Genomic DNA, 13,942 nt, shown 5'->3' with positions numbered 1-13,942 from the left:
CAACTTTTGTCTCCTACAACAATCAAGATTTTCCTGTAAACACGAATAAAGTGTTAAGCGTGTTCGTTTATCCTAAATATGAGAAGATGAGCCAAACTCGGTTTGTTCAATCAAGTATTTATTTAGAAAGCAATGAAAGGTAACAATCAGCAAAGCAATGGGCATCCAACAAGTCGCATCAGAACACGAGACCCATCAGAACGCATCAAACAGCCGGCGCCTGTCTGTTTTATAACAGTAGATCTTGGTTCTTCCTCCTCGAAAGTGCGCAGGCGTAGCCCCTCCTTCTTGGCTTTGGAATAAGGAAGTGACAAGTCTCAAAATGTTCATCTCTTGACCAGCCTTGACACAGCTGATGGCATGTGGGCCAACGGTGTTGACATTTGGAGAGAAGATTATTGTGTTCTTGCTATATCAAAACAATGTTCTGTTTGTACAGACATTCAAAACAATTTAACCAAAACAACGAAACAGCATTGTGACGCAGACACATTCTAATTTTCAAGATTAAACACTTGGAAGGAAAGGGTTATTATTAATCATTTGCGTGAAGGCCTTATCTGGCTCAAACTACTTCTATCTTTATTCATTTAGAGTTGAGTTAGACACAGACTATAGCTAAAATATTGAAATCCTAACAAAAGCTTTTTATAATCTTCTAACCAGAAGAACTGATAAGAAACTACCTGTCATATTCCCTATGTAATAGATATTGAAATATGATTCTTCTGCAGTAAAACAAAACATGAAAATCACAAGTCTTTCATTTTTAAGACTATTTAAATGTCAGCAGATTTTGGAGGTGTTACTGCCCTGTGATTGGTCACTTTCAGGTTTGGACATCAGATTAGTAAGAACATTTTCAAGTTCTACGATGGAGTGGTGTCCTATTTCATGATTGTGGACGACATGAGATAAACTTTATCGATCACAGGTGTCAGTGCAGCAGACAACACAAGAACACATGCAACGTTTTACTTAAAATAACTAAATAAATCACTATACACACAGAGATACACAGTAACTATGTAGTTTATTCTAGTAACGTAATCACAAGATGAGGATGAAAACAGTGCAGTTAAGTGAATGGAGCTTCAGATAGTAGTTTGACAATAGAAGTGTATAACCCTTGTAATAAAAACTTCCCCCAGGCCGCAGTGAAAGAAACCTGTGGGACGTAGGAACCAAAACTCTGCTGCGCCGCCATTTCTTCCGGAGCCTCACTCGTCACGGACGGCCGGAAGTGGTCGCAGATTCAAACCGCCGCCACAGCGACTATAAAGACGAACTTTGAATTTACGCCGTCAAATGAGCGAGAGGTTGACGAGAAGCTGAGTTGGAGGCGCACAGAGGATTTGTTTCAGGTGAGGAACTATCTTTGTTCCCCGCGGGGATTCTCCTGCGTGGCGCCGCTCGCCACCGCCGTCGAGGCTGACTATCACCTGGAAAACAATCCGCTCCGGAGTCGTCGCACTTGTTTGAGGCCTCGTATCTAATCAAATTAATCGTTTGTTCAGTCACAGATGATAAAGATGGTAGGTTACATTAATTCTAAATGGGTTGCATGTGTTAAATGTGTAAATCCGGAGCGTATAAGGAGTAAATGGTGAATATCTGTTTGTGGCGTCGTTAACCGTGCACATGTTGTTTTTGTTCTCCTCACGAAGATCGTCGCTCTCCCGCGGATTTTAACCCAGTAAATAGACACAGCCGCGTTAAAGCCCAAATGTAAATAATAATGCTATATTATAATAATACTGAAAACCTATATATAAAAAATTATATAATAATAATAATACTCTACTATACTATATAATTTTTTTTTTAAAAACGTGATTTCACAAAGTTGTTCATCAGTAAAACCCGAATCCTTCGACTCCTCAGATGTAAGTGATGTTCACATTTATAATTACAGTTTGTGTAAATAAAGTTATTATTGTGTCATAAGGCTCATGAGCAATGCAATTTGTGTTATTATATCATTTTAGCCAATCGATAATCAAAGGTAATCAATTCATATATTCAGAGAAGTGTTATTAAATGCCACAGAAGTACTACAACAATATTAGATGCAGACAGAATTTAAAATGGACACTAAAGCATCTTAAGTATTATTTCACCATATCTGGATATAAACGTGTAGCTCAAAATTTTTCAGGTTTTAATCAGATGTCACTTCTTTTTTTTTAAACGCTGCAATAATATTTCAAATCAACTAGACTTTAAATACAAATTCATCTAAATTATATAATTTTATCTTGATTTACACGGCAGCAGATTCATACAATAAAACAAGATGAGACATTTTGAGTCCCTAACTTTACTTAAATTGGTTTTTATCACTTTACATATAACCACATTGTTTCTTGTTATAACATCTATTCTGTAATTTTGAATGACTTTTTGTATAAGATAAGAGAATTACACATATCTAATGATTGAATGATTAACTCTTGTTGTTGTCAATGTTGAATCTGAAGGTGCAGTCAGAATTGGTCCAAGCTGCTGGCACCAGTATGGAAGAAGAAACAAAGATGGCTGAGACAGAACAAGGAGATGACGCAGGCAAAGAGGGGGAGTCCAGTGCAGCCAGCAGTCCCATTAAACGAGGAAGGGGGAGGCCACACAGTTTAAAGAAGCTGAGCATTTGTGTAACAGACCTCAAACTCATTGGGCTGGTGTCCGGCATTTCCAACGGTGGGTCCACGCAGCCCAAGAGAGGAAGAGGGCGTCCAAAACTCTCCATCACAACAAACACAGAGAAGAAGGAGGTGGAGAAGGAGGAGGAGAAGGAGGAGGAGGAGAAGGAGAAGGAGGAGAAGGAGGAGGAGGAGAAGAAGGAGGAGAAGGAGAAGGAGGAGGAGGAGGGATCTGGAGACAACGATGGGTCCACGCAGCCCAAGAGAGGAAGAGGGCGTCCAAAACTCTCCATCACAACAAACGCGGAGAAGAAGGAGGAGGGATCTGGAGACAACGATGGGTCCACGCAGCCCAAGAGAGGAAGAGGGCGTCCAAAACTCTCCATGACAACAAACACAGAGGAGGAGAAGGAGGAGAAGGAGGAGGAGGAGGAGGAGGAGGAGGAGGAGGGATCTGGAGACAACGATGGGTCCACGCAGCCCAAGAGAGGAAGAGGGCGTCCAAAACTCTCCATCACAACAAACACAGAGATGGAGGAGGAGAAGGAGGAGGAGGGGTCAGGAGACAACGGTGGGTCCACGCAGCCCAAGAGAGGAAGAGGGCGTCCAAAACTCTCCATCACAACAAACACAGAGAAGGAGGAGGAGGAGGGATCAGGAGACAAGGATGGGTCGACGCAGCCCAAGAGAGGAAGAGGGCGTCCAAAACTCTCCATCACAACAAACACAGAGAAGGAGGAGGAGAAGGAGACGGAGGAGGGATCAGGAGACAACGATGGGTCCACGCAGCCCAAGCGAGGAAGAGGGCGTCCAAAACTCTCCATCACAACAAACACAGAGGAGGTGGAGGAGGAGGAGGGAACAGGAGACGACCAGGCTCCTGATTCTGTGCCCGCTCACAGGGGTAGAGGGAGACCTAAGGGGACCAAGACCAGTAAAGGAGACGATACTCCTGGGAAAAGAGGGAGACCGAAAAAGTCGCTCGGCAATAACAGCCCTGTTGCTGAACAGTTATCGAATGGTGGCTCTGATTCACCAAAAAGGAAAAGGGGTCGTCCGAAAGGACCTGTGACGCCTGTGTCAGAAAATGCTAAAGAGGGCGAAGGCAGTCCTGTAAAAAGGAAAAGAGGCCGACCAAAGGGCTCTCCTAATAAGAAGCGCAGACGCCGGTCAGAGGAGAGCAGTGAAGAGGAGAGCAGTGAGGAGGAGACGGATGAGGAGGAGGATACTGACAGAAGCGAAAGGGAGGGACGTCAGAGCGGGTCAACGCAGTCAAATGGCATCTTGGACACGCCTAAGAGACAGAGGGGAAAGCCACGAGAAAGGCACACCCCAGACGACTCACCGGACTCTACAAGAGGAAGAGGTCGACCCAAAGGCGCTTGGAACAAGACACATCCTGCGTTTAAGGTGCAAAAGACGACAAGCCGGTCCAAGAGAGCACCCACCCAACTCACATCATCATCCCCATCCAAGAGGGGAAGACCGAGGAAGTACCCTCTGCCGACACCGGAGGAGCTCAACAAACCAAAAGAGTGGAAACCGCTCGGACGGCCGAGGAAGAACCCGCATACTGATCATACAGAGGAGTCTCCAGCAGGCCCTAGCAGAGGCCGCGGTCGGCCTCCCAAGACCCAGTCTAAGAAAGGCGCTCACCTGCGCAAGAGTTTACCCGACACATCCTCACCTCGCAACCCCGACGATGATCCCCCCAGAAAAAGCAGCCACGCTCTAAGCACTGCTAAAGATGAAGCTGTACTATCGCCGAAAAGGGGACGTCCGAAAGGTTCAAGCAAGAAAAATAAAGCCAGAGAGGAAACAGAGCTGGACCCAGCGTCGCCAGCCGGTTATATACCACCTGTTGAGGAACATGAAGTAGAGCCAGCAGAGGAGGAAGAACATGAAGCAGAACCAGCAGAGGAGAAAGAACATGAAGCAGAACCAGCAGAGGAGAAAGAACATGAAGCAGAACCAGCAGCGGAGGAGGAAGAACATGAAGCAGAACCAGTAAAGGAGCAGGAGAAGCAGGAGGAGGAGCCCGAGGTGCAGACGACGTCCACCGAGCATGACGAGAAGACCGTCGAACAAAACGCAAACTTTGAAGTCAGTGACCAGGCTTGATGAGCTGACAAAAAAAGTTGGTGTAGTAGTTGTTTTTGTTTTAAAACATAGAAACAATCTTTGTCAATGAAATAATGTTTAACATTTTCTCGCTCGGGTGGAATTACAGGATCAGCGACTCCTCTGTTTTCCTGACTAACTTTTTCATTTAGTTTTAATGAGCCCGATTAATTTAAAAAAAATTAGATTTCTTTATTTGTAATTTCTGAGTAGGCAGTACTAAAAACCTTTTACTAGAACTGGCATGTAAAGTATTATTATGTGTTGTTGCAGTTTTCATTTAGCTGTCGGGTGTTTTGTTCGTCAGTGACAGTAAATGTTGGAGAGATGAGAGCGAGAAAAACAAACAGCGTCTGTTCCTCGAGCTTCGGTCACTCAGTGAAGAGTCTCACTGACTTTCTCTTATTAACTTTTAGGTCAAATCTTATTCCTGTTCCTGGATCATTCCCATGATGCTCTAGGATAAACTGGCAGGAGAATATAGAGTATTTACACAATATTTGCCCCTGATATCCAAACACAAGCCACCTTGTTTGAATCAATGATAAAAAAGTGAAATCGACATGAGACGAATATCAAAGGGTTCTCTTAAGCTCTTAAAGCTACTTTCACACATACACTGAATTCCGGATATTTTTCCTGATACATGTCCATAGCCATGGTTTCTGGTCATTTACATTATTCCAAACGGTGACGGTGTCTTTGACGGAGCTGGAACCTGATCTGGAAGTTGCAGCTTCCCTTCGGCTCCATTGAGGGTCTGTGGGGGGAGTTTGTGTAGAGAGAATATGTTGTAATGTCTGTCTTTTCTTCTAAATGCCATTTCACATTCGATCTTTTTCAACACATATGTTTTTGCCTTAATTGTCCAAGCTTTGAATGTATCAGCGGTTTCTTTGTTTTTAATTTGGATCAGCGAGTAGTCGTGCACAGTCAGTGTTGTCTTGTTGAATGCATTCCTGGACCGGACATGTCACCGTCCTGCCGCTCTGTAGAGTTCCTCCTCCACTTGAACACATTTTAACTTTTTAATAATCTGTTTTCAATCCTCGTTTCTTGTAGATGTGAAACCTTTTCTTCTTGTTTTTCCAAATGATTTCAGCTCCTTGTGAGCATGTATTTTTTTGTGTGATATCATCGTTACTCATGTTAACATCTGAGACCGGAATCAAACATTGACGTTTCCTAAAATGCCAAATTGTGCTTCTGTGTGTCCAGTTGTGTAAAGTAAGTAAACTGTGAGGTGACGGAGGTGGAGGTCGCGTGGAGATTCGATCTGGCTCCGTCGAGGGGACATATTTGGATTTTGTGTGTTTTGAACAAGAATCCAATCATTTGTGAGAACATGGTCTTGAAATAAAATGTTGATCTGTTAAATTTTTTTCACAGTGTGTTTTATTCGTTAATTCCACCCAGTTTACCCAGTTTAAAGTTGTAGGCTCCGCAGATGGTAACATGTTGATTATGATGTTGATTATAAAGCTGGTGGGTGGCGGCTCCACCCTCAGCAGCCTGATGACGTGACTCATGCACGAGAACTTGAGTGAAGCCAAATCAAAGATTGTGTTGGCTGTGACAGATGAATCACTACGCCTTAAAAAAAAACACCAGGGAAAGTAAAGGGTGAAGTAAAACAAAATAAAATCTGAAACATTGTTTTTATTCAGAATCATTTTAAAGGGACTTTTTAAATTATTGGTGCGATATTTATCGGCTTAAACCAAAGGAGAAATACATTTTAACAAATATTAAAAACTAGGATTATAGTATCCTTTTAATGTAATTGAGAGGATTATAGTTCTTCTTAAGACACATTGTTACTGCATAGGGACTACAGTTCTGTCATGTTATGAATTTTCCTGTTTAATAATTAATCCTAGTCCAAGGTTTATCATCTTTCACAGGTAGAGGATAAAGTTTTCATAGAAAGGGATCATAAAGACCGAGTGACGTCACAGGTGGGTCTTTGGCTTCTTGTGTTTGGTGAGTGGAAAGTGGATCGGAGTGAGACCTCCTCTTCGTGCTACCCCTCTGTGTTTAGAGCAGTGAAACACCTGGTCACACCTGCCAGGTAACTTCTGTCTTCGCCTCAGAAACAAACAGAAACTCAGCTTCTCCCCCCCCCCACTCCGATGTCCGGAGCGTTCCACTCGCTGAAACGCACAGGTAGGTCCAACTTTCACTTTTCTCTGTGAGCGTGTTTATCACAACGTTTCGCTCGGACTCAGAACAGCAGCAGGTTCTCAGCTCCGACCCGGGAACCACAGGTCTGAGAGCCGAGCGTCAGGCCCGAGCCTCGACCTGATCCCGACAGGCTGAGTCATAAACAAAGCTCTGTGTGTGTTCAGACTGTGGATTGAGTTCGAATCCAGTCTGGGACCAGTTCAGTGTTTCTCACTCGAGCTGCTCCCAGTGAAGAGTCTCAATGGTTTTGTTAAACACCAGGTGACACAAAACATTTAAACCAGTACGAAAAACAAGGAAACTGGAAAATGTATCTGACTCAGAGGAGGAAATAACTTTCCCTACAGATAAACGAAGCAGGTTACAACCCTGAGTTTAAACAAATTCACTCTAACACTGGGTCCATTCAGCCAAACAACAGGTTTACTGTCACTAATATAGACTCTTAAAGATTTACATCTTCATTATATGAGTGTGTATGAAAAGATTTACATTTATACCATGCTGGAAATTATATTTGTATGAGTATACCTCAAATACAAAGACTTGTATGTACTTCATGTATAAATATACATTCATATTTATACCATGTAGAAAACACTACTTCATAATATGAGTATATTATGAATATAAAGACTTGTGTATATACCAAAGTTTTGGTTCAAAGCATCCATTATTTGAGGGGCAGATTCAAAACATATATATATAGCGTTTGTTTTAAAACGTATAAAAAAAACCTACGTCATTAAAAGAATGTCTTGCTAATATAGTCTTGTGTTTATACACACATATTTGAATACAAAGTGTAAAAACATCTACTTCATTATAAGAGTGTGTGACAAATATAGATCTGGATTTAAAACATGTTTAAAAAACAACTTAATTATAAGACTTTTCTCTCTCTCTCTCTCTCTCTCTCTCTCTATATATATATATATATATAATGATTTCAATGTTAACACAAAGTTCAGACAGAGTCGTGTGTTGCAGGAATGCAGCCGTGTTGATTTCACCATCACTCATATGAATTGTATCAGTGTTTTCTGTTAATAAATGTCCAGTTAGAATAACCTGACAGATAAGTATCAGGTGAGAAGCGTTTGTCTCGTCTCTGTCGGGCTGTGAGCGGACGTATAAACCTGCACGTACAGTTAAGGTCACATTCATATTTAGATTAGTTTATTTATAGCAAACTTTATGTGGAATTTCCTTGATTGTCTCCTCAAACAGAACCGATGATGCACTAACCTTTAACCTCCTGCCTACTCCGGATCATACACACACAGCAACACACCCATGATAAACACTGAACTTTGATTTATAGTTTTCTTTCGGGCAGAGCAGGATGTTGTTTGTAACTTTGTCCTAATTTCATATCCTCACAGGGAAATCAACAAATATGACTCTCAGCAGCTGGGAGACGTCCTGCTAACAGTCCAGACGGAGATCCACTGAAAAACAGGATTTAAAAAGTTTAACGAGATGTCCGGCCTCGGTGGTTTGATCTCAGAGTCGATAGCGGACGGGGCATTTCCCCCTCATGGTTCAACTGTGGAGCCCCAAGTTGATGGAGGTGTAAATCCACCATACGAGGATAGGAAGAAGAAGACAAATGAAGAGGAGGAAGAAGAAGATGAGGTGTTAAAGAAGGGGGAAGATCATGGAGACGAGGAAGAGGAGGAGGCGATCAGCTCTGCTCTTCTGGAGCCGAGCACTCTGCCGTGGCCCGGGGACAAAGACAGGAGGCCTCAGACGGACAACAGCGATGGAGCCTGGTCAGAGAGAGGAGGGTCAAAGCCTGAGGAGAGGGACACTGGGTTCAGCGCAGGAAGTCAGGACATGTCGGAGAAGCAGAGCGAGGCCGAGGGCGGCAGGAAGGCCAAAGCCAAGTGGAGGGAGAGCATGCCCGAGGGGGACAGGTGGAGGGACGACGAGGTGGAGCCGCGGCGGGACGGGGACGGCTCCCAGGCTGACGATGAGTATGATGATGAGGAGGAGGAGGAGGGAGGAGGAGGAGGAGGAGGAGGAGGAGGAGAGTCACACTGGATGTCAGAGAAAGCTGCTCTGGGCTTCACTCCACAAGTCACCATCGTGCATCCGTCCGGCAGAAGTCCTCCAGAGGAGAGTCGGCTCTTCATAGAGAAGGAGGGCGAGCCGCAGGTGGAGCCTGACGGGGGCGCACAGCTCCACCCGGAGTGGGAGGAGCAGGACGACCAGGACTGTGAGTGGAGGACACACAAACTGAGCCTGTGTGTGTGTGTGTGTAGTTGTCTGCAGTGTTAAAATCAAAGATCTTTCAGTAATTTTCAGGGATAGAAAACCCCATAAAGATTGAAATATTCCCGTTATCTAAAAAATACAATTTAATAAATTTTCACAGGAAAGCCATTAGAAACAATAAGGTGTCAAATCAAACATTAGATACTGAATCCTGTATATCGGTGGAATAGATGTTAGAAACAAAGTCGTATTATCAAATAATAATTAATAACAAAACCTGCATCATCAGCATGGAATGAGAAAAGATGGGGAAAAAAAGACTCGAGCAATAAAAATAATCGGTTGTTTCAGATTCAGGGTCCTCGTATCATTTCAATTACTTTTGGGACATTTTAAATCTTTGCTAGTGAGACAATAGAGCGACGACAGGAGACGAGAGGACGAGAGATGGCGAGCGACAGAATTCTCTCCGATCGTCCAATTTCTTAATCCCTCTAATCCTGCTTTTCTAACCGTCGAGAGATTTCCTTTTCCAAACATCCTCTTCCAACACCTCTCAAATAGAATTAGGACCAGATTAAGTCAGATTATTTATTAAATGAGATGCTCTTTTTGAAGGATCCTAAATTAACCCAAATCCTTTTTTTCTTCTTCTTGAAAAGAATAGAGAACACGTCACATCTACGATTTTAGTTTTTTGAGTTACACCAGAGCTCGCTGTGCTGTGGATCTTACGTCATCAATTATTTAAATCATAATTTATTTAAGTGGTTTTAATCAGGAGAGTTTTTACTTAAATTTTTTAACATTAAACATGTCTCATATGAACAGGTGAAATGTTTCCTGCGGCACGTTTTCACTTTGATCTTTTCCGCTTGATCACACACAAGAAATGTCTGGAGATGAATTATGCAACATGTTTGTGAAAGTGTGTGTGTGTTCCCTCCGCAGTTCCGTGTGAGCGGGGGTGCAGCGTCAAGCTGCTGCTGGTTCTGTCGACGGTGGCCGCGGCGCTCCTCTTCCCTCTCCTGGTGTGGGGGGGCTTCGAACTCCTCCCCTTCGAGCCGCCGCTGCTGCGGAGCGCCCCCCTCAGGGTGGTGTACACACTGCGCTGCTCCTTCTTCGCCATGATCCCCATCCTGCTCGGTACGACCCCGGCATGTGTCGCGAGTTAGAAATCAATCAATGTAATGTAAAATGAAGCCAAATCATCTCGGATATGAAGGCTGCCATCTTGTGCTGGTGATGTCACATGGGGCCAGAGTCTGTGCATCAGTGATCCGAATGCAGAGCTGGCATACATGCTGTCGACCAATCGCAACACAGTATCAGTCCTGTTTTTATAACATCAAATAGCTAATTAAAAACAATATAACTTTCATACCAACATTTTTATGCAGCCCATATCTCATCCACTAACATGGAAGAGGTTTATGACAGCCACAAGGGGGCGATCCAGATGTTTTGGCTTCACTCTCCCGGGCCACCATGTCGTCCATCTTTATTTACAGTCATGTGGTTTATCGTGCATTGAAGCAGACAGTAGATGATGTAACTGAGCGCTGGCCCCTTGTGTCCCTGCAGGCGTGCTGGTGCAGGGCGTCGCCCGCCTGCGTCACAGTGAGATGAAGCCGCTCTTCCAGAGCAAACTGCTGAACAGGGAGGTCGCCGTGCACTGGCACTTCGTCAACGAGTCACTGGCCCTCTTCCTCTTCTACTTCCTGCAACTGGCCGTCATGGCGAGCTACATCAGCCAGGATCTGCTCAAACTGGTGCCGCTGCTCACCATCATGTTTGTTTTTGGCAGGTACGTACGTTTACCAAATCTGAGGGGAAGGAGGGGGTTGATGTTTTCTGGTGAACGTGAAACACTCATGTGCTTCTTCTCCTTCTTTCCCAGACTCATCTACTGGATCTGCCTCTCTCTGGGCAGCAGCTTCCGGGGCCTCGGCTTCGGCTTCTCCTTCTTCCCCATCCTGGTCATGCTGGGCGTCAACCTCTACTACATCTGCTCGTCAGTCGGGCCGGAGTCGGTGTTTGACGTGGAGCCGCCCACCACAGCTCCTCCTCCCAGTCTGCGCTGGTGGGGCTGAAAGACGACATCCCAGAGGAGACGAGGACGAACGGCTGCAAACACTTTGACAGAACCAAATAACCCTGCTTGTTCTTAGAGCATCTTTCCAAAGTTATAATCCTTTAAGATTGTGGTTGCTGAAAACACGGGGCAGAAACTCAACAGAGGAAGAACCAATACTAGTAGTTTACAGAGCAGCTAAACAAACATGCTTTAATAAAGTCAGTGAATATTAACCATTAAGGATTATAACTTTTATTATTTGAATACATTGTGGACATAGAATTACTCCAGGATCTGAATCAGGTTGGGAGTTAAAGTGAAGCTCAGGTTGTCCAGTATGAATATGAAAATGCAGAAACGCAATAATATTCACGCCGACAAAAATTATTCCGTTTATTTGACTTAAACATCTAGAGATTTGTGAAGGAGCCTCTTCCTCCTCCTCTTCTTCACAATGTTATTATTTTGTACCATTTATCTTGTGTCACAAACCTTTACACTGTCAGTAACGTCTCCTCGTGTTGAGCCGCTGATGATCCAGTTCTGAGGCTGAATCGTCTCAGTGGGATAAACCCAGAGTTTGGAAGTGATGCAGAAAGACAGCAAAAATAAACACGTTTAAAAACTTAAAATGATCTGGATATGAAAAGTAAATATTTCAGGGATTTGATTTTTTTATGAGGTTGAATTATTTGCATTAAGTTGTTTTATGAATCCTGTTTTTTCTATTTTGTTGTCGCAGAACTGGGACTCGCGACATCTTTATACTTTCTATTTATAACGAAACATGTCTTTGTCTTATTGATCAGATGCTTTAGTGACATAAGTTGCTGAGTTGTTTTTTCGTTAGTCACGCTTCTTTCTGTTGAAGGATTTTTCTCATTGTAAGAATAAATGTGTATTTAAAGTGAATATCAACTATAAGTACCTTGAATGAGTAAAATAAAGCTTTGTTTCCAAATCTGAAGATCAATATTTGACGATTCAGATCCTAACGACGGGTGATCTTTCCCTCAGACATGAGAAACTTAGTGAGTCATTATATTTGAGTTGAAGTGGCGACTCTGTCTCCTCTGAGATGTTGACTCATGAGTCAAGTTTCAACATCATCAACTCGTCTGAGCCACAAAATGCAGCCGGTCCTGAAAGACAACAACTGCTGAGTCATGGCTGAGGATGAGGAAGAAAGACGGACACCACAAATATGTGACATCAACAAACATAACAAACCCACAGAAACAAAGGAACTGACGGTTCACAGCAAAGTCATCAGATTAGTTTCACTGAGCTCAGATCCACTGGTTCCCTCTCAGCCCCGATGAATGAAACATGAACAAGAGGGAATCCATCAAATGTTGGACTGGATCCGTAGAGAGCGGCAGAATAAAAAAAAATGTTTTAACCTGTTTCTTGAACATTGTGAGAGGAAGTCAGAATAAATAATGGAACACAGATCCAATCTGGTCGTTTCTTTATATCCTTGAATGTGAGAAATGAAGCTTCATCGTACAAACTGCGACAACAGAAGAAGATTGAGAGGAGAAAGCTGAAAGAGATTTGACTTGTATTTACCAGTCGTTCCTCGTTGGGGACTTTTTATTACCTTGAAAAAGGAGGTTACACAATAAAAGCCTCTTTCGTGTGGGAGAAGAAAACAAACCACAGATTCAAGTTCATTTCACTCAATTTGTCTATTTAATATATAAAATACGGTAAAACATACGCAAAAAGGATAAGGTTTCAAGGGACTTGGATACTTTGGTACAACAAACACTTTTTGTAAAAGCGGTATAGAATTTCAATTACATATCAGTGCATACTTTGTATATGAAAATATACACAAACTGTTTATCATTCTCAAAAAACAACAAAAAGAAATATCTTCTTTACAACAAAAACCCAAAGCGGACTAGCTCAACACAATATATTAGCTATAAATTTCATCTTTAGTATTTCATATGCTACATTATTCTGAGTCCTTTGAAAACTCATTTGTGATGCATGTCCTTTATCTTTACTGTACGTAACATGACTTTACTTGTTACCTGTGTCCCATGCATTTACATGTTTCCAATTTCATGATTTACCAATTTCAGTTGTTTTCTCTCGTTTTTTTTTTCTTCTTTATAAATATATTCTATATCTTAATTAAAACTGCAGCATTTAACTGGTATTTCCTTCCTTCATTGCATTTGCTAATACCACAATAACTGATCGTGCAATCTTCAGCAAGTTGTTTCAAAAAAGGAAACCAGTACTATATGTTTATGATAAGAAAGGTAAACGCAATAGAGAGAAAAATAAAAACAGTTTGGCTATCCTACACAAAATAGCAATAAAATAAAAGCTCCATAATAATATCATTATAATAATAATAGACAATGGAACTGTCACCAGCACAAATTAAATCCAAAAATAGTGAGATTCTAAAAAACATTGTACACGACAAGTAACAGGGTGCAGGTTTTTCATTTCTCATATAGATTGTCTCGTGACTACACTGCTAGATCTGACAGAACCTTATTGTACATGAGCGAACCTGCGAGCGGCAGGAGGATAGAGCCGATCAGTGTGGTGTCACATTTCAGTCAACCATCAGCGCCCACTGGGAGTTTCCATGGAAATGAACTGGTTTAAAATGCAAATGAGCGGCGTAGTAGCAGAGGAGCTCGTCGGCTGCGTGAGGGCTGGAGCCGCTCAG

At 42.7% G+C, this 13,942-nt stretch overlaps 2 protein-coding genes across 3 annotated transcripts; both read left to right on the top strand.

The window, feature by feature from the left end:
- The first annotated feature begins 1,210 nt into the window (after positions 1-1,210).
- On the top strand, positions 1,211-6,137 carry LOC128461821 (ABC transporter F family member 4). The gene is made up of 3 exons (XM_053446952.1): positions 1,211-1,364; positions 2,481-2,771; positions 2,841-6,137. The coding sequence occupies exons 2-3, from the start codon at positions 2,517-2,519 to the stop codon at positions 4,758-4,760; spliced, it is 2,175 nt and encodes a 724-aa protein (XP_053302927.1). The 5' UTR covers positions 1,211-1,364; positions 2,481-2,516; the 3' UTR covers positions 4,761-6,137.
- A 640-nt stretch (positions 6,138-6,777) lies between these two features.
- LOC128461820 (transmembrane protein 79) lies at positions 6,778-12,236 on the top strand. 2 transcript variants are annotated; one of them, XM_053446951.1, is made up of 5 exons: positions 6,778-6,926; positions 8,330-9,165; positions 10,116-10,310; positions 10,749-10,971; positions 11,065-12,236. In XM_053446951.1, the coding sequence occupies exons 2-5, from the start codon at positions 8,427-8,429 to the stop codon at positions 11,255-11,257; spliced, it is 1,350 nt and encodes a 449-aa protein (XP_053302926.1). In that variant the 5' UTR covers positions 6,778-6,926; positions 8,330-8,426; the 3' UTR covers positions 11,258-12,236. The 2 variants fall into 2 exon arrangements, with proteins under 2 accessions (XP_053302926.1, XP_053302925.1); XM_053446950.1 differs by having other exon boundaries at positions 10,749-12,236.
- Positions 12,237-13,942: the final 1,706 nt, after the last annotated feature.

This window comes from Pleuronectes platessa, chromosome 18 (genome assembly GCF_947347685.1).
Source record: "Pleuronectes platessa chromosome 18, fPlePla1.1, whole genome shotgun sequence".
Classification (NCBI taxonomy): Eukaryota; Metazoa; Chordata; class Actinopteri; order Pleuronectiformes; family Pleuronectidae; genus Pleuronectes; species Pleuronectes platessa.
This window is presented reverse-complemented; position numbering and strand designations above follow the sequence as displayed.